Below are 21287 nucleotides of genomic sequence, written 5' to 3' on the forward strand. Positions count from 1 at the left end.
ACATTTATCAAAAACATTTAATTTATTTTATGTGGATTTCAAGTTCAGTCAATATTGTTGTTTGTCAACTGTAAATTATATTATGTAATACAGCTCTTATATCTTGATTTAGTTTGATGATAATTTTGATTTGATAATTCTAATTTTAGTATATTATTTTTCCAATACTTCACAAAGAAATGAAGCTCCCAATGACTCAAGTATTGTTTAGAAAAAGAGTCGTTGTAAAAGAATAAAGAATGCGCTCATACATTAACCATTGTTATTTTAGTACATCGTCATGCAATCCATACTTTTATTTTACAACTTTTGAAACGAATTTCCATACTGATTCCAAATAAGTCCGAACGCAAGTTGGTTGTTACGACAAAGGAAATTCAATTTATTACGATATCCTAATCGAGACAATCAATAAAATCCATCAAACTAGCCATTACGCATTCAACCGGTAGCCAATACCATTAGGCCAGTAAATGTGGCTTCATCAGGGTAACTACAACGCAACACGAGGCCAGAACACGGCCGCCTATCACGTGCCACCATCGTAATCAACCTGTCGCTAATCGCACTCGAATCGAAAGGGAATCTATCGGGTTGGTTTTTTGTTTCCACGTTCCCGTTCGAAAAATCGATAGCGGTGCGTGGTGTTTGAAAACCGGAGTGCACCGCAAGCGAAGGATTTCCCCAGAAAGGATTCAGTTCCGTGCGGGGTGAAGGGCACACGGGTCGGCCACGACGGTTATGATCCATCGCTGGGACGATTGATTTATATTTTATTACACCTAAAGAGGCGACGCGCGACCGGAAAAGCCGTTTGAAGCCATTACGCAATTCGGATGTCTGTACCGCGCCACCCCGCGCCTAGTGTCGGCGGGGTCGATTTTCCAAAACCGGTCACACGGACTAGGTTTCCGAAACATTTTCCCCAACACAAGACATATGCTCCCGCACCGTGCACGTCCGGTTTTCCACCGCTCCGCAGGCTCATTTGCTCGCTATCTAGGGAACCACAATGCGCTATAAACTTCCTGCCCTTCGGTGATACACGGCCAGCGCTTGCCCCTGCCCCAGCGCCTCACAAAACCCCCTCCCCGGAGGCCTTATCTCCGCCGAACACTTTGTTATAATCTGAAACATAATATAAATGGTAACTAATTACGTTAATGGACGTGTATTTGTGTTGCGTGGGCGCCCTTCGGACCCACGTTCCATTGTCATTCGCAAGCCACCCACACCGTACCTTCCACCCCACGCCCCCTATCACCCCTCTTCGGGAAATGAACGTCCCAGAGCGCTGTGGAAAAGCAAACCTAATGCACGATGCGATGCCGAGCCTGGGCCGCGTATTGGTTAATCATTTCTCCCGGACCCGGTTGGTTGGTCAACCAGGCCCGGGAAAACCTTACTTTTTCTCCGCGTCCATTATGGGCTGCTTGCCCTTTTCGGTCGCCCCAGTTGGTTGGGCGCTCTATTGTAAATCCACGCCGAATACTGCTGAAGGCGAGGATGAAGGAGGATTGCCGAAAAATGGCAGCAAAGGATGACTGCGGTAAAGATAAGCCGATCCGTAAGCGAGCGCAGGAAGCGAAAAGCCCCATTGCGTCGATTTGCTCTAATATATCATTCACTTTGAAAATTTATTTATTGCTTTTCGGACTCCCTCCCGACTCCCCGATCCTGAGCCATCTTTCTCAGCCCGGCCCGGGTCGTCGAGTAAATGCCGTCCGCATCTTGATCAGGATGCCCCTGGGTTCCTCGGGGTTGGTGCGCTCCGGATGCCCTGCAGCCCATTTGAATCGATCTTAGTAATTAATTAATTAGGCGAAGGCGAATCCTCGCCACTTGACATCGACTCTTTAGGCCTTTGAGGACGGAGAGAGCCGGGGTTTTCCTCGCGGAATTCACTCGCTCCATTCCGTTGCAACGCTCTAGGGGATGGTCGGAAAACTTCTGTTCGCTCGCGCTTCCCGCGTTTACCGGTTTTCCCTTTTGCGCCAGCTAGTTTGTTGTTGAAGAAGCGAACCAAAACCGCAGGCGCAAAACGGCAAAAACTTTTCCACCATCAATTTCCCAACCACACACACACACACACACAGTGGGGAGGCGGTTCTGGAAAAGTCGGATGTTATGTTGAGGATGGACTTTTCCGTTGGACATTTCCAAACGGCGGCGTGAACGGATGGTCCACCGGGACTCCGTGCTAAGGCGATAGGAAAGCGGTACGAAAACAAGGGAAAGGTGGAAAGAAAATTGCCAAAGAAAAACCCACGCCACCAGGGATGCAGTAGGGGTGGGGGAAAACAAAACCACTCCACAGGAAGGAGAGCAGAGAAATGCATTAAAATATTAAGTAAACATTCTCCATCATCTCGCGAGACACGCCAGCCTTTCCGGGGAGGGTGAATGGGAATGATGAGTAGGTGGGGGGGGGGGGGGGGGGGGGGGAGAATGAAATGAAAACCGCGGGGCAAAGTGTATCTTGAAATTGAGCAAGAAACCTTTCGCCGGGGAGTTAAGTTGACCAGAAGCGAGCCAAAAAAAAACAAAAGCACAAGAAAAAGAGTGAAAGATGGAAACCAGCGGAAAACTTGCTCTCCTCAGGGAAGCTAAGAAAATTGGCTTCGCAAATGGACGCACGACGGCAAAATTAGGCGAAAAGAAATGTTAAATGCGAAACCAGTTAAGATTACGATAATGCCCGCGCGGTGCGAGCGAAAGCAAGGGGTGTTTTTCCCCGCTACGCCAGCCAGAATAATTGTGAATGATGGAAGGGAAAATAATTAGATGTGTCTATTTATGAAAATAATTACCTGCCAAGTTTGCCAAGAGGGAAGCCTCACGGCTGGTGGAGCTTAATTTTATTACTCCAAACGGAAGTAAAACTTTTCAAAAGCAGTCTTAAGCAGCCTTCGGTGTCCTATGTCACCTGTTTGGAGAAATGAACGACCACATCCAAGACGCTTTCGTGCGCTTGCCAGACGACAAATTTAACCACAAACCTTTAAGACCAATTCCCTCTCCCTCCTTCCCTCCCCCTTTTCAGGGGAAAGCTTTCCGGAAACATTTCGATAACTCAGCGCCCGCAAAGAAAGTGCGCAATAAATGTGCGAAAAATATTTACCGCCCTCAGCCGGTGCGGCTTCCAATTTCTACCCATTTGCAGCATCGTTATGCGCGCTAAACAACGTTAAATTATGCAAAAGATTCAATTACTCCGGGGCCGCGCGCGGGCGCGAGATAAGATAAGAACATAAATTTACCGTTCGCCGCGGTGTTACGAGCCATTAAATGTTCTCATCTTTCACGTTGTTGTTCGCGCTTGTGTGCGCGTTTTGCGGTGCAGACCGCGAGTCCAGCTCCAGAGAAGTGCGGGCAGGTTGCGAATGGTGAGCGCCTTAAACGTTTATGTGGTTTGAAAAATTGGCTGCCAAAGCCACCACGGGCCGGGCGTTAGTTTCGAGGTGAAATTAAAACTCCCCCTTTCCCGTTGAGCGAAACGGAAGAAATAAAATACAAGCCCAAGAAACAAGGTCGGGAAAATGGGGGAACAAGGGACGCTGTTTGAATTTATCAAAGCGCATTCTGCGGAAGCATAAAGTATCGACAACGGCGCCACGCACCGTCCTTGCGCGCGAAGGAGAAGCTCGGCATAGGAAGCAAGTCTCCCGCTTTGAGCGCATAACTCCTTGCCCACGTCATCGTCACCATCGAAATTACACGCCAGAAATGTGAAATAATGAAATGAAAACATTGTTCTGGCTTGCGCTTGCAACGACGCTTGAAGTGGGATTAAAATGAAAATTACATTCACTCGTGCGCTAATGCTCTTCATTTTCGTCAATGGCTCACCGCGTTTACAATTACTTCCGCGTGCGACGTGGCCTCCGCCAGGAAGACGGGCGTGAGAAAGGCCACAGACTGGAGCGGTACCACAAACTGCTACAAAATTGTGTCCTGTGTTGGTTAAAAACTAGGAAATAATTTCACATTCTTCGTACATTGTGAATGCAAATGCTGTTTCTGAAATTAAATTTGATAAATTGTGTTTTGGAAAAGGAAATTTTTACTAAAAAATTTAAAAAAGAAACATGAAAACAGTAGTGTAAAATTTCACTACAAATGGCAAAATAGACGTTGACTAAACTCTATTATAGTAAAAATAGTTAAAGCCAACTAGTAGAGAAACTGATGACCAAAAATATGATAATAGTAAAATAAACAAGATATGATAATAATAATAAAAATATATGTTGTATATACATTTTGCATCTACTATGCTACGTGCTACTTTGAAAAATACACAGGTCTTCAAAACTCTCGCACAAAAGTGAAGCAAATGTTCCCAACAAACGTTGGAAGAAATGTACGAAAATTATTCAAAACCGAGCGGGAAACCTTTTATCGTTTTCGTTAAACAACCACCCACGGCTGGAGGGTTGCTCGCGATCACACTCGAACAACATTGATACGGAATCTGTGCACCCGTTGCCCTGGTTTCTTCCCTCCCAACGGCTCTTCGCGTCCTATAATTCGTCCTACCTTACAAGACGCCTTGCGCTACGAAGCATCGTCTTTGTTACTCAAGCAAATTTAATTCCCCAATTTCTAATGCCTCACCAACGGTCGTACTTTTACCTCCGAGCGGCGAACACAAAACGCGGGCATTTCCTTTTCATTCGGCATCATTTTACCATTTCGCCAACCCCTGGGCGAGGCGGTGACTTTTCCAGCAGGCACCGACCCGGGGCTTTTAGAACCCGGGCGGTCTTTTTGAAGCCTGCTGGAATTGAATATAAATTAAAAACCGGAATACATTAAAATCTCCTCCACCTCCCCACACACACACACACACACACCCGAGCTGATGAAAGCACGCTTTTCCCATTGTGAATCACTAGCCGGGGCCAAAGTCGAAGGCGGTTTTGGGGCGAAGGGCCACCACCGTTGGAATGTCGACCCGACGAGGGTTTCGCGGTGAGATACTAGCGCGCTAAATTATGTCTTTACAATTTTATTGCGTTCACTCGATAATATCTGCGCTCGGTGTGAACGCCTTTGAACGTCAGTCGTAAAGCATAAGCGGCAACCTTCCGGTGGCTCTAATGCAAATCGAATACGAACCCTCAACTAACATGACTTTTCTCTTTCTCTTTCTCTCTACCTTCCAGATGAACCGTGCTATTCAAGTCAAGCCAGCGGATAGCGAGAACCGCGGTGGTAAGTTACCTCCATTTCCAGTTTTGCTTCGTTTTACGTGGATCTTTCCTTCCGATAAACTTACCACTGTTTGTTGTCTTCTTATAATTTCCTACTTCGGTTTCTGATTCTCATCGTATTATTTTGCCGTTTCACTTCGAACTGCGAAACACCACATTAGGAACCATTCAATACTTTACCCAATTATCTCGGTGAATCAATGCCGTCCAGTTTTCTATCAACGGTGAGGATGACGCATTTTGTTAGGGTTTTTTTTTTAGTTTTCACGGTGCTTTTGTTGGGCCATTTGGGAATCAATTTCTAACGATACACACAAACACATCTAAGTACTTACAACTAAGAAGATTATTTCTAATAAAAGGATGGCAAATAGAAAGGTTACCTACTTCAGTGGGAACAACTTACGCTACAAAGAATTCGTGTAGTTTATAATGTAAAACTAACGTATCTTTCAGTAGAGATAAACTTCTGAAAATCACAAACGGTTCGCAGATAGTAGTTTTATATCTCAGTCGAACATTTCCCGGGGTTGTTTTTTTCACATTTCACAACAGCCTCCAGCAGTGTGGCTAGAGTTTGGGAGTTTTTATATTTTACTTTATTTCCGACACAAAACAATGACCTACTTCGCAGACCAGCAAACCCCATTTTGAAGGGGGATGAAATAATCATAAATTCACGCCGAAATTCAATCGTGAAAAACGGTGCCATTTATCTTGCTTTTCCCGGCCGCATTCCGCGGGCACAACCGGGGCCCGTCAAGAGTGAGCTCTCTCTTTCTTTTTTTTCTTTACGCCCGTTTTTCACCAGCAAAAAGGCTATAACTCAAGATAACATCGAATGCTAGCGAACGCAATCCGTTTTGTTTGGTGTTGGCGATTTAGGTGCCGACAATTCGCTTTGATTCACGATCGGCGCGATTTCGGATGAATGTCGAGTTGCGGCATTTGTTTCGAAAGCGGAAAAATGGGATTTTCCCACTCGGTGAGGCTTTTAAGACAAAATGTAAATTGCTACCCGTTGCGAGCAAAGATAATAAATATTCTCTTCAAATGTGTGCACGTAACCTCGCACCCGAATGCTTCGGCCGTTTCAAGAACACTTTAAACAAAGCTTGTGAACGACAAGACCAGGGCACATACTTTAATAACATGCTAATGAAATAATTTCAAGTAATATAAATTACCTAATGTTCCGCCCTTTCACCAAAGGTAAAGTGTAACCCTCGCCCGTGCTCGCAAATGTTTGTGCAACAGCCCCGGGATGCCTACTGGCAAAAGGTCGGCCACAAGAAACTCGTCGGCCTCGGTGCGCTTCGGGTTTCGGTTGGATGTTGTTTTCCAGCTCGCAAGCAAACAAAATATGTCTTTTGATATTTAATAATAATAACCTTAGCAACGGGAACGTTGAGCAAAACTCGAGCCAACCGTCCGGAGTCGACATCCTTCCTTCCGATGCAGAGACAACGAAGAACGCCACAGGACGTTCCGGCTGGTAGTAAAAACAAGCGATGGAGTGGGGGTGGGTGTACCTCACGATGACACGGTGATCAACTTCAACGCTCCATCTTTGTGTGTGTGTGTGTGTGTGTGTGTGTTTGTTGTGGGTGTAATAAGGCTTTGGAGACAATTTCTGGCACAATCTCGCTCGTCCTTTCGGCATGAAACGTAGGAAAGGCCGCTCGTATCGACAACGAGTCGGGTGCCGGTTTCCAGGAGGGAAACTACACTGGACGGAAAACCCATTGAGCGATGAAGTGAAAAGTCTTCGGAGCGGCCAACGACCAACACCGCAACCCCCATCCGAGATGACAAAACTTCCTCCATCAGGTTTATATGTGTTACGTTATTAAAATTTATGTACACCAAGCGCAAACAGCAAACGATGGTTTTTTTCCATCTCCCTTCCCGAGTCCGTTGTCTTCATTGCAAAAGGCCGGTGACCCCGGCAACAAATGCCGCAACCGTCGCCGTAAAGACGTCGGTTTGCTAGCGGAGGGAAAGGAATTTTACCGGAACGGCACGGACGCCTCTGACGTCCGCGTTTGGGAAAAAGCCACAACAAACCACGCTTCACAAAGGGCGGGGAAACTTCGGCGAGTGCACGAGCGGGGGCCCAGTTATGAGAATGCTAATAAATCTCCATAAACATTACCGCCCACTTTCGGTCACCTTCCTTAGGCCGGTTGGACGAAAGGACTTAATAGCAAATTGCTCGGATACGCATTTCGACACGCTGGGCCGACAACGTTCCCAATTATCGCCACCTTCTGGCCTAAGGACGGGCCGATGGGGGGCGGGAAAAGCAATTTTCATTTGATTAATGGTGGCCTGGCGACTAATGTGTGTTTACGATTAAAAAATGTTAAACCAAACACAACCAACTGTTTTCGGTGGGACGAATATGTAACGGCGGAAACAGATGTTAGAGATGAACAGACGCGTGGCTTTTCTTCCGCTAATGAGACACGAATGAAAAGGAGGGCGTTTTGTTCACCTTTGTTTTCGGAAGGGTAGGGAAAGGTTTGAATGTTCCCAAAAGGGATACAAAGACGCCCATTTAAAGAAAGGCATCTTGTACCTTAATTTGTCCCGTGGAACGACATTCATGTTTGTGTTTCCCTACTTTTCCACCTCGCAAATCAATCCTTACTTACAACCCCTTGAACTTAAATACGTAACTAAAACCTGGCGAATTCACGATTTAAGACAAAGCCCAAATATTATCCTTTCCGGTAAGAAAACACATTCCGACACATTCACACCTCCATGTAAGGACGATCCTTGGGATGTTCCAATCTACCTTCATCTTCGTCATCGTCTACCTGTTACTGGCAGGACGACATGTGTGCGCGCAATGGCTCGGTAATTGCCTTAATCCTTTTCCATGTTCTACAAACCCCCCTTTTCTCTCGCCGAGAAGGATGATGTCATAAAAACTAGCTTGATAGATTTCGCCACCCGCTCCACTTCTCAAAAGGCCCACCCACCACGGTTGAATGCCAAGTTAGACATGCTCGTCCATGTGATACGGGTGTCCTTTTCCGCACGGCATTCGGGTGAAAATTCTTGGGACTGGCTGACAAAGGCTGTCAGCAAGGCAGGTTTGATAATTTGATCAAATTAAAATCGAAACCTTTTCCACCGAACCACGGGGTTTTCCACGGTGCGGAAGGGTTGTTCATCCTTATTGAAGCGGTGTGTGTGTGTGTGGGGGGGGGGTGGGTTGGGGATGATCCTATTCTTCACCGACAACATGGGTGATTTCAACGGGGGGGGAGTATGATTATGGAGGATTTAGTGGATGAGTGACAGGTCCGTTGGAGAACGGCCGCCCCTTTTCAGCACCCACGAGAAGCGTCTCGTTGTCGTCCAAGGAAAACTCCAACCGACGGTAAGATCCACCGGTACGGAGAACTTAGCGAAGCAATTTTCCATTAGGAAAATTACATTGTCATTAGCAGGTGTTCTTCTGGCAGACCAGCTGACACACGCTGCAATGACGGAGCGTACCGCGATCCGATGGCAAGCTTCACCGATTTTCCCGCTGGCGACGGAAAGCCGAAATGAGTTGTGAGGAAAACGGAACGCGTGCGTGTGTATGTGGGAAAATGTAATTTTAAGACGATGGTGCTGAGCTAACCGAGACTGTGAGAAAAAAATATAATTCATTAGTTCTACGAACCGCCATAAACGGGGCAAGACTCAACGCACGCCGTATGGAGGTTTTTTTTTGCGTGAGTAAATTAAATTCTCACACTTTAAACGGCGCATCAACCGAGTAATTACGAACGATCTTGAGGGGCAAAAAGAAAACACGGCGACATAAAAGAGGCACCACCACATGTGCTAAAGTTCCCGCATAAAGCTTTCCTTCAATCAACCCCCCAGGGGGCGGGGGTGAGAAAAACGAAACCGACGTGATTGAATTTCCCCAGGACATGCGTTGGCATAATTTACCATCCCACCTGCACGTCCTGGAAAAGTGTACAAGTAAATAACATTGCAAATCAACAGTGTCGTACGCCGACAATCTAGCACAAAGAGCTAAAAACCCGATTGATAGAAATCCCATGGGAAAACGTGGGGAAAAACTGGAATCATATTTCATATCCTTTCCCTCCCCCGTTGACGATCCTTTTCCATGGTACGAAAATGAAGGGTAAAATTTCAACACATTACTCCACTGATTGCAACCCATTAGTGTGTGTGCGCGTGTGTGTTTGAGGATGCATTTTCATTGCACCTCAATGAATAGAAAAGTTGTGAATATTTCATGCGAACGGTATGCAGGGCGTTCTGGGAAAGCGTCCCGAAGCAGTGCGGTGGCAGATTGCAAAACCCAACACCACAGACCGTCCGGAAAACCACCGAGATGGGTTGCCTTTAGGCTGGTTGCGCCCATTTTATTGGCCGTGTGAAGCGAGGGAAAACCGCTGCTAGGCTACCAGCAATTTTCCTCGTTTTCCACTCATCAAACTATTAGTCGTTGTGAGTAAAAACTGTTTTGTGGAAAAACCCATCCTGGCGAATTTAATTTGATGCACAGTAGTTAAATGCATTAATTAATGAAATTGTTTGACTAATGAAAGGGAGTCTGTGAATTAAAAAGTAGAGTAGTAAACAAACAAAAGTTCACCACAGAATTGAGACCATATTCGATGCAAACCAATTCTTGATTTTCAAATAGTATTCATATAAAACAAACGATTTAACATCGAATGTATTTCCAAACTTGAAGCAAAGTTTCCCATCAGGTAAACAAAAAGTTGCTAAATCAATGCCAACACTATGTCGCGCAAGTGTTTGCTCAATTATCGCATCGAGAAGCAAATTGGTGTCCGTGCTTGTCGCCGGCGTTCGCAAAGAACAAAAAAACTCATCGGAAAATCTATGGCACTTTCGGTAGAAGCCCAAGGAAAACCACTGCCCAGTATCCAGTACCTAATTTAAAAACTTTCCATCCAACCAACCTCAACCCGCACATACACCCAAACACGCCGTCTCCTCAAGTAGACCACCGACGGGCTGGTGTTTTCGTCGCCCCCCGGCTCGGACTGTATCGTCGGTGTTTCATGGCCGTTTTCGTCGAGCCATTTCCCGGATGTGGCCTACGAAGGTGAGTGGGTTTCTTTTTCCTCCTTACAATCCTCGCACATTTTTTGTCATTCCTAAGCTCGGAAATTCCAGTGTGGCGGGGAAAAGGGAGCTGAAAAACTCGCTCCGCGTGGAAAAACCGGGGTAGGAAAAAAAAGCGAAAGCAGGAACCATGCGAGATAACGAGCGTTCGCTTCGGTGCTTAAGGACGGGCAAGTGTGAGAGGGGTCAGCACAAGGGGCAACGACAACGACAACGATGACGACGAAAATGGGGCCAAGATACACCATTAATTCAAATTATCTCATTTACAACGGAACTTGGTTATATCACTAATTTTTCCACTTGGTGCTTTTTTTTCTCCTAGTAGCTTCTCTGGCCGTTTTTGCTCCATCTCCATCTGGCACTCCCTCTCTCACGCCTCGAAAGGAAGGGGAATGGTTACGTTCGTCCTTTGTCGTCCCGTTTTTTTTTTCTTTCTCCTCCACCCTTGGTCACCTTTTTATCGTTGACCGTTGAATGTTCACCACCTATCCCTTCCCCCACTCGGCTGGTCTAGGGCTGGTGTTATGCAAATTACCGTACCACATTGTAACACGAATGTGTGCAGGCGAGTGTTTCGCAGTGTGTGAGAGTCGGTGGATAGGATCCCGCTCGGACCCAATGGCAATGGACAAGCGAATGAATGTCTTTCTTTATGCCCAGTTACTGATCCTTCGCCAAGAGTCCCTGGTTTTTCCTGCCCGAGCACATTGTTTCTCCCCTCCCAGCCTCACTCGTCCGGGGCATGCGATTTTTATGGAGCGTAAAGGCTACACAAACAATAGGCCCTTGCGTAAATGTTTGCATGTGCGAGCCTTGGTGGACCAGGGATGACCCTTTGTACCGGAGGAAAGAGCAAGATAGATCTGGTTGGACGAAGGCAGGACTTTGCATGCCTTCTAATGAATGTTGGGATAAAACAAAAAAAAACAAAGAGCGGAGAAGGTCCACCGGAAAGCAAACAGGCGTCAAACGATCAAATAAATGGGAAACTGCACGGTGACCCGGTGCGCGTTTGGAAGCGTTTTTCTCCCGCTAAACGATATTGCTTTCGCGCCGCAGTGAATATCAACTAGCTTTCGGTTGAGTTTCGAAACAATCATAAAAGTAGATAGCATGTGGAAAAATGATGCCCATAAAGCGGTGGGTCCGTCGTGTGAGAGGCAAGGGAGGGAGGGTGGGTGGGGAGGGGGATGTTTTTTAAATGTATCGATTTCGGATGCCGGCACCGAATGACACGAGGAACCGGTCCCGTTTCGATGAGAGAACTCCACCTCCGTCCTAGGAGAACCATTAACGTTTATGTCTTTTACCTGCGGAAAACTTTTTTAACGGGAGTCCCTTTTTCCCGCTTGATTACTGGACGGTACTGTTTTGGAAGTTATCTTTTTCCACTCGACATGTTCAATTTGTTTCAGGAAAATCGTTCCGGTAGTCGGTTCAATTTGTTATTCGGTAGCCGTTCGAATGCCAACTTTTGAAATCTTGTCGAACCATATTTAAAAACACCTTGTAAAAAATGCGTTGAATTGTACTTCTGAATTTATTTTCTTAACGTAATTTATACTTTCCATAGAACATAACTGATGATGGAGTAAGATTCATTTCAAACGAATCCGACTCCGTGGATCCAAATACAGAACGCTCAAAGCGAAGCTTAATGATGACCAGCCGCAACCTTTCCGAGGGTAGGTTTGGAACGTAAATTACCACTTTGGGCCATCGGAAAAGGGTTTCACTCTTCTACCCCCCAAACCCATCCCCACCGCCCCTCACCATCCGCGTGGTGCACGGCGGAGCTTTTCATCAAACATAACCAAAACCACACCGTCCATTAGACAGATTGCTCAATTACGGCCATCCTCATCAAACAGTGTGTGCGATGGGAATTTGGGTTTTCGTTTTTCTATTTTTCCCGCTTGGTTTTTTTTTCCTCCATTTCAATGCGAAGCAAAGCACTCGGAACATGCGTTACCCGATATCTGATTTGTAATTCATAAAATTTATATCAACCCGAGCCATTTGCAGCCACATTCTGACGAGCGCAATAGTGCAAACACGTGCCCTCAAACATCTCCCCCCCCCCCCCCCTCCACCGGGGCACCTACCGCTTCCCCCCGTGGGATGGGGTCGAAGGAAAACCGCGCCACTCCGGCACGCTCTTGGAGCGAAAAGCTCAACCCAATCACGTTTCTCACGTACTGCAAACAGACGCCGGTGATGAGTTCGGTTTGTGTGTGTGTGTTCTGTTGCGCGCGTAAGTGTGTCTGGTTTTTACTGCTTTTGCTGCTTAACATTCCACGCCAATCACCTCACACCGAACTACGGGCCTCGGACGGGCACCCCCCATCCCGGTGTGCATCCGTGGAATTGATGATTATTTTTATGTACTTTTTATGTTATTTAATTTGTACACACATTCATCACAATCAATTTAAGAAGTGGCATGTCTTTGTGTACTCGTCCTTGCACCGAACGACCGACTGGGGTGGAAGTGGAAAATACATTGAAGACTACAAGTCAGTCAGCTCGTTTCGCGCGGTTTGAATCCGGTTTCAGTTTTGCACTCAATCTCCCCGCCGTAAACAAGAAAAAAAACCACCCACGCACCCTTAAGGCCCACGGTGGAGGAGGCCTCCTGCAAACATAGGTTTCGGTTTTGTTTGCCCGTAATTTTCCGCCGATGAATACATTCGCACCCACGGGCCTTTCGGGGGTAAAACGGCAAATCCCGAACGCTAAAACCATCCACTTTAGCGAAGAGGCGCACGTGTTTCTGCCTCTGCCCGGGAGGGCGAAGGGGTGAGGGTTTTTCCAGCGACCACCCACACCCTTCTTGCGTGATGGGATTCGTTGTTGCTGTTGTTACTTTTTTTTCTCTTTCTCCTTTTGCCCTGCGTGTGTATGTTCACCGAGAGTTTGATTACATCATTCATCTTCATTTAACGTAACGAACGCAGCGTGAGTTTCGCCGCGAGGGAATTCATTGCGTTACGCGATGAGCATCGTCGGAAGGTTGAAAGAATGGAGCGTGATTTGTTTGGCATGTTATGTTTTTTTTGCGTCTGCTTTTCCTTCCTATCCGCTGACTTTTCCTCGCTGGGATCCGTTAATATCTAACGAAGGATGTTTTGAGCCTTCGAAATGACGAATTGTATTAAAAACTGATGCTTTCTGTGAATTCGAGCTGGAGGATTAAACGTGAGATACTGGGCGTGTGGCTGTGTGTTGGTGGGAATATGTATCGGAAAGAACATAGACAACGACGCAAAACAAAATGAAACACACGCACAGCTGGTCGTACAATTTTATTTGTCTCATTTACCGTAACAATGGGCTCACATTACCGTAGAAAACGCACCTCCCGCGTACCGGGGAAAAACTGTGTCACACCGGGGGGCGATGGATTATGTTGCTCCAAATGTGGCTTCTTAAAGCAGCAGATACATCCGATGGCCCATCGAGGGTGGATTTCGTTGCGTCAGCACGACGCGGTGGAAAAAAAAATCGATTTCCACACTTCCACACAAATCCATTAATCGATTTTGCTCCTGTTTTTTTCCAACGTTAGGGTGTACGTGTGTGTCTGTGTGTGTGTCTTCCCCATCTGCTCTGTTCATTTACCAGCTTGTAAAGAAAAACCCCTGTCTCTCAGCGGGTAATGAAATGGAAAACGTACTGCCACCACATGCGCCATTGCAACTTCTCCCCCATTTTCCCATTTCCCATCCACCCTCCTCCGCTTGGTGCGGTGCGTGGGGGAGTTTTCCGAAAGGTTAAGTTTGTTGAACCCCCATACGGCGTTGCATTTGGGTTTTGGAACGGTCGGAGGTGGTCGACCTCCGGTGTCCTCGGTAGTGTCGACATAATTTTACCAAACATATGTTCCGACACGTGATTACATTACATTAAGAACTCTTCGAAGCCCCCCTCCCTTGGGAGGAGCGCTTTGGTGTACAAAGTCGAGCCAGAAGAAAGTGAAATTACAGATAATCACAAACATTATTGCTTCACGCGAAGCTGCACGCGTGCAAGGCGTTTTCGTGTGCTTAAAATCCCGTCCCGTGATTTTCCTCGCCAGAAAGGTATTGCTTTCGGTGCAGGTTTCTCCGTTTTTCCCGGCGTAGTTTTAACCTACATTTGTGCTCGTAAAAAAGCAAACAGACATGTGTGATTTTCTTTATTCCACCAAACGAAATCTACCCTGCGCATTTCACACTTTTTCCAAACCAAAACCTCGTTGACTTCATTTTCAATTTCAATTTGCATGTCTAAGCTGTCACCTGCGAAAGCCTCACCTTGGAGGATGGAACGTGGTTCGAGTGCTTAGGGTTCAACGCACAGCTTCGCAGGAGGCTTAAGTGTTGACTTCCTTACGTGACACCGTTCGCTTTAAGCTTCCTTTTGGGGGGAAAAATAACTGCAATCGCAAGCGTCTGGGAATTTTTGCCAACCGTCAAACAAGCCATTCGACGAAGGCGCTAAGCATTGAACCGAAGGATTATGATATATTTATATTTTTTGGCAAGAGGAATACATTACCGAAAATGCCGGAAAAGCGACATGGTCGTGTTTGCATGTCATTGCATGTACACGCTTATACGCCCGTTACCCGTTAGAAAACGTTGCGCAGGAAAACAGATTTCACGACAAACAGCATCTTGCGAGGAAATGTAACGAAATGCTGTACTCTTTTCATTCCGTTTCGTTTACCAACACTCGGGGCTTGGGGTTACCACGGCACGAAACAAGATTAGATATGCGCATGTATGGTCGCAAAGGGTGTTCGGAAAACTACAGACACACAACCTACCTGAGAAAAGTAACATTGCGTTTCACGCCAACGAGAAAAAAGGGATTCCAAGCCCCTTTTCGGGTGGGATTTTACTAGATTCGGTTTTTCCTGCGGGGCGGAAAGGTTTTTGCCTAAATAATCCTCATCCCCACATTTCTCCCTTTCTTCCTCGTACGCCATCGAAGGTACGAAGGTCGGGTGGAGTTAGTCCCTTTCGTCGCTTGTTTTCCCACCAAACCACCCACCCGTAGCGCTCACCTCCGCTCAACGTCAACGTGTGTGAGGCGTCGATAATGTGAGAAAACCGTCCCGAAAGCGGGCGTGTGGGAGTTTTTAGGATGAATAATTTACGAAAATAAATAATTTGCTATCAATTTATACTGATGAGGGTCGTGCAAGTTTTATGAACCTCTCTCCCGTAGGACACACACCCACTCACACCTGCACGCTTTTGGCCTGTTTCGGCTAAAAGTTCGGAAGATCGGTTTGGATTTGTGGCATTTGCTTTTTGCATTCTCCCCCCACTCGGGGTTGATTAGGGTTGCGTTGTCAGGTGAAAAGGGAAAAGCGTCACGGTGCATCAATGGTTGGAGTTTTTTCGCCCCCCTTTCAACGAATTGCGAACATTTTCTTAAAAGCCTGTAGTTGCCCATTCCTGAACGCCACCGAAATGGTGGTACCAATCATGCAGTAGCTTGTTATAAATTAAACGCTTGGATGTTTTCAGTCAATTGATAATGTTTCAACCGCCTTTCCCGTAATTTATTGCACTGACAGTTGCATCACTTAAACATGAATTGATGCGAGTATTTTCGTTCTCTTTGAATGGTTGAACGTTTCATCGTTTACATAGAGGATTACAAACCCTGCCAGCTGTATTTCTTTGTGTTCCAACGTCTTTGTCCATCAGTTAAAGTAGGGACGAATTGATCGACGGGATTTCCGGTGGAGCAAGATTAAAGAGAACACAAAAAAACGCTCCCAACCCGGAAACGAACCTAACTCCCGACCTATGGGAAGAAAAGGGAAGGGCCCGGTTGGAAAAGAGCGAGAAAAAAACCCCAAACCATGATTGTAAGATTGTGTGGCACCATCCCAGACCCGTTTTTGTGTATTGTAAAACAAAATAACATTTATTGTCAATACTGTGGCCCGGAATGGCATGTCCCGGGCACACTTTCTTTGTTCTACAATTTTCCTTTCGCTTCCTGTCCCTCGATCCTTTTTGGTGTATTATTTTTTTTTGCTTTGTACTTTTACCAACGGTTGGGTGACATTTTCCACCCGCTACCATCCGCCTCGATCGGCACTTTTGCACAATTTTCTGCGAGCAAAAGGAACGCGCCGCCGTACCTTTTTATTCTATCCCAATCAACTTCTGCTTGTTTCACTTCAAAAGGAAAATGAGCACCCCTAAATCTTTTCTCCATCAAATTAGGACATCGCCTTGGGTGAATGAGAGCCGAAATGGAGGGTGGGCAGGGTGACGGAAGCTGGTGGAGGTTTTTGTCCCCAAGCGGCCCCCTGCTTGGTAGGATCCCGCCCCGACATGAAACACTCTCTTCTCCCTGACAGAGTCCGGGTTTTCTTTCTTCCTGCTTTTCCATCCTGTCACTTTGATTTCGCCCCGACCGGAGTCGTTATTTGAATAGATTTTATTATCTGCCTGGAAAGAACATTCACAGGCACACCAACGCCACGCCGTGTCGTCCCCGGCAGCATTCGGGTTGGCCGAAAAACCCCAAATGGTGGTGTGGAGGTGGCGTTACCAAGGTGGTCGGAAAAATCGATACCAACCGAACGAGTTCGGAAAAATCCACTGCCACAGCAAATGATTGAATCTGGGCAAACACCCGGATCCAAGGGTGGCCCCGGATTGGAAGAGCGATGGGACGGAAAAAGGATCTCGGCAACTCATAAGAGTGTCCTACTTTAAAACATGAGTTTCCACCGACGCCCCGGAAATGGCCCGGAATCGGCTGACAAAATGAGCCAGGCAATATACGCATTATCTCCTTCGACTCTGGTCGATTTTTCACTTGAAAAAATGAGACAGATAGAGTGAAAGAAAGAGAGGGAAAACAGTTTGCTCGAGATGGTTTATATGAGACCAGAAAAACCCCTCTGGCAAAACTGACGTGTGCTGCTGTAGAGGATGTTTTACCGAAGGCGATGGAGCGATGATTTTTCCTCATCTTTTTTTTGTGCTGGATCAAAGTTTTTTTTTTCATCCCACCACCCACACGATCGTTTACGATTCGCTTTCAATGCGTGAATTTGGGAGATGAACATATCGACGATTTGGCAGGATTGCTTCTTCTCGTCCTCTTCAACTCTGCCAAACACAAACACACACCCACACATGCATGTGCGAATGTGTTACGGCCATAAATTTTGCGGACAAACAAACAACGTAGCGCCCCTCGACGACTTGATTGGGTCGGGCTGGCGAAGGGCGAGGAACCGGGCTTCCCGTATCCTTCCTTCCCGAACGAACGAACGTCTGTCACATCGCGGTGCGAAACATGTCTTCGTTTTCGGCCTGCTGCTGCTGCGATGACTGGGCATGTGGTCTCGTGGTCTGCTCTTCCGGGGGGCTTCTGTGGTTCTGGATTTGCCACTTTTGTTGATGTCATCGAATAAATATTAGGTGACGAGACCAGAAGATGACACAATATTACACGGGATTGGCTTGCCAAATGGCGCGGCCAGCGCGGTTCGGATATTGAAACGACATCGGATAGGCGGTTGTAAAAAAGCTGTTGAAGAACCGTGTCCGTGTTGGGCGCGCAGCTTTAAGAAATTTCAACATCGGCAAGGGCGCGAAATTGATTCGTTGCGAGAAGTGATTTGTCGGATATGATATTAAGTTGCGTAAATAAAAGCCACAACCATTGAATATAATATTCGTTGAGTTTTTTAAGGACACATTGAAAACTTTGAAGAGAATATTTACGGATGTATAATTTATTGCAAATGTGTATTTGATTTTGCTAAAAATGTATTAAAAATTAAAATTCGCTTATTTTCGAAAGAATGTTTGGATACATATTTCAAGCGTTTATTAATAAAAATATAAATTTTAAAATCCCGATACCAAAATAAAGTACATAAAAAATAATGTTTTAAAGTAAAGAAACCTCAGTTGAACACAAAAAAACTGGTTTTAAAACATCTTTATAATATCCTTGCGGAATGTCGTAATGTTTTTAAAGTTTCATGTTTGTCCTGCGGGAACTGCCATTAATTCGCGAAGAATGCATTTGGTTTGGTCTACTTTTCATTCAATTTCATCACTTCTAGGATTTTGAAATTTATATGAAAACCATGAACGTTTTATTAACATTTCATGGTAAAATAATTAGTAAAAAAATCAAGTATTAGTAAAAAAAATCCATTAGAAAAGTGTAAAGTAAAATGCTATAATTCCATTCCAAAGGAAACGAAAGCTATGCTCAGTATGAAACGAATGGATTCAACTCCCAACAATGTAAGACTACAGCACACTTTTTGAAGGAACAATGTGTGTGAACTGTGAAGCGCACCGAGCGTCGAACCTTATCCTGTCCATCTTTATCGCTCCACGGCAATAAATCAATAGTGGATGCGCCGGGCTCAAAGGTATTTGTTTGACATGCTTAGTTGTCATCCTGACAAGCTTTAATTTCAATTAAAGCTCATCCCATGCCATTCCCTCCACCGAATGACTCCACCCATTCCGGGGGAAAGCCACAAAGGTACAAAGAAGGGACTTGGGACGTTTCCGGGTTCTTGCACCGGAACGCTCTTGTCCCGTTGACGAAGTCAATATATGACGTTCCTTATTCGAAAGGGCGGGGAGAAGTGCGGGTCCGGTTCGGTTTGGCGGAGGGGGGATGCAACGGGCTTCGTTGTAAATTGCACCCGAGACGAATCTCATCTTTTACGAGGATGCTTCTAACGAACTTAAATTCTCAAACAGGAAGGGAATGTCTTGGCCTGGAAAGGGTTGGCTCCAACCGAACGAAGCGTAAGCGAAGTACACGTACAAAACCACGTGTGGAGTGCGGATGTGTGTGTGTGTGTGTGAGAGGCGGTGTACGTAGAAGCACTAGATGGTGTACATATGCATCATCCGAACATGAGCGTATGGTATTGTCATGCCGGAGCGAAATGGGAAGCGTATTAAAATTAAAGGGAAGAGATCTAATATATCAAATGTCTTGTGCAGGCACGGAACGCCGACGGAAGCGATGAAGATCGGCCGAGGGGGATGGCCGGTGGGGGAGGGGGAAACATGCATCTTACTTTGTTGTAGCCCGGGTCAGGGCGAAGAAAATGCGCTGCGATACGGATCTTGTGGCAGCCGGGATTTACGAGCGAGAATCGGTGAGGCCGGGCCGGCGCAACGCAGACAAACGACCGACCGAAAGATGATGACGGCGAGTGAATTTTGAGCTTTCGTAGCGATTTTCCCGCCGACCGTATGTGGGCGGCTGATTGGCAACCAATTTTCCCACCCGTGCAGAATGTCAAAGCGACGCAACCGTGCAAAATCCGGTGGCCCCGGCGATAAATCCAGCCGTGAGAAGGCGAACATCGTCGTCGTCGTCAGCGGAAACTGTCGCAAGCTGTCAAGATTCGTGCGGTTTGCCACGTTGGGGTTGGCCACCCGACGCCGACGACAACAACACAACGTCTGTGTGATGATGCACGATGAAAACGGTGATGATGGTGCAGGAACGCGGAATCACTTTCCGCCCGAAGGCACCCGCGAGACGCGTTCCCACGGAACGTTGGGTTGCAAACTGCAGCAAATTAAGCCATTTGTAAACGTTGCTCCTTCCAGCGATGGGAGTGTTTTTTCCGGGGTATTCGTGGAGGGAAACCTGAAAATGCCATCAATTTCTGTAAAATTCCCGTAAAGTGAAAAAGGTTGTTACCCTTCACGAGGTAAGGATAGATTTGACATGATTTTCAAAGCTTACTGTGCTTGGATATAAGATGAAATGTTTGAATACAATTTCTAATAGGAAAAATTGCTTCAATGAATTTTGTAATAGATTTAATATCAGAGGATGAGTTTGCAAAATTTTTCAGGTAAAGAATTTTTTACTATATTTTTGCACTCAAAATACTAAAAAATTACAAGTACTCCATTGAACGGAGAAGAAATATTATTTTTTTGTTTCCCTGAAGTTATACGCAGTTTCGGACCATTTTGATTAAACTTTCACGGGTATGATTGGGTTAACCTCATCTGGTTCGTAGCCTCGAGTCTTAACATCTTAAACTAAGACTGAAAAAGAATCCTTCTCTCTCTCCCGACCAGTATTTTCCTTTCGTGGCGAAATGAAAACAAGTGGAATAACAACAACCCAGACAGAAACCATAATATATCCAATTCGTTCCGTTTCCCAATCCACTTCCCGTCCCTCCCCCCTGGCAGGAAAAGGTGCGCCAAGCCGGGCCCGTCCAGACTCGGGCGGGTGGGTGGTGCATTTTTTCTTTGTCTACTCCCGAGACGAGCGTTCTTTTCCGTCATGGTTATGCTATTTTTTCATTATTTCCCATCACGTCACCGTCGCCGTCGTTGGGCGCCGAAGCCGGCAAACTGCCAGGAAATGCTGGGGAGCCTCTTTTGCCTGGAAGTTGATCGATGGATTGCACTTGAAGAATGAAAAGTAGTTTTTGTGCCCTGCCACCTTCTCCCCACGTCCGGAGGCAGGATGCAGACGGCAAAAGGCAATTGCCCTCGGAGACTTAACCCCAGGCGATGCTCCCGCACATCCTGGTTGGCAAGCTACCAAAGGGGGCCCGAGGGAGGAGCGTTTGGAGAAAAGGTTGGACGAAATGTCAAAACATTTCACACGACAGCCTGATGACGATGCGGCCCGCCAAAGCCTGGCCGGTCTGTCGGAGGGAAAGCTTGCCAAACCGGGGGGAAATGAGTCACTGTCCTGGAAAAGGGGGCCGGGAAAATCGGGCGAGGGGGAGGGGTTTTTATGATGAATTGCATTTAGCCGACAATAACAACTTCCCCGACAGTCACCGCTTTATGGTCGGTTCACGTTCACACGTTCTCAAATGCATCGTGGACGCCCTTTTCCGCACTTGCTTTCCGACGACGTGGAAAACGGCTGCAGATATGGTTGCCC

At 46.4% G+C, this 21287-nt stretch overlaps 1 protein-coding gene across 9 annotated transcripts in view; it reads left to right on the forward strand.

The window, feature by feature from the left end:
• LOC131265820 (CUGBP Elav-like family member 4) overlaps positions 1 to 21287 on the forward strand; it is a 337737-nt gene that overhangs the window by 198201 nt on the left and 118249 nt on the right. For all 9 annotated transcript variants that reach the window (XM_058268143.1, XM_058268142.1, XM_058268145.1 and 6 more), the window contains exon 3: positions 5169 to 5217. In XM_058268143.1, the coding sequence (XP_058124126.1) occupies positions 5169 to 5217 (49 nt within the window). The remainder of the gene's footprint in view (positions 1 to 5168; positions 5218 to 21287) is intronic.

The sequence above is a fragment of the Anopheles coustani genome, chromosome 2 (assembly GCF_943734705.1).
Source record: "Anopheles coustani chromosome 2, idAnoCousDA_361_x.2, whole genome shotgun sequence".
Lineage (NCBI taxonomy): Eukaryota > Metazoa > Arthropoda > Insecta > Diptera > Culicidae > Anopheles > Anopheles coustani.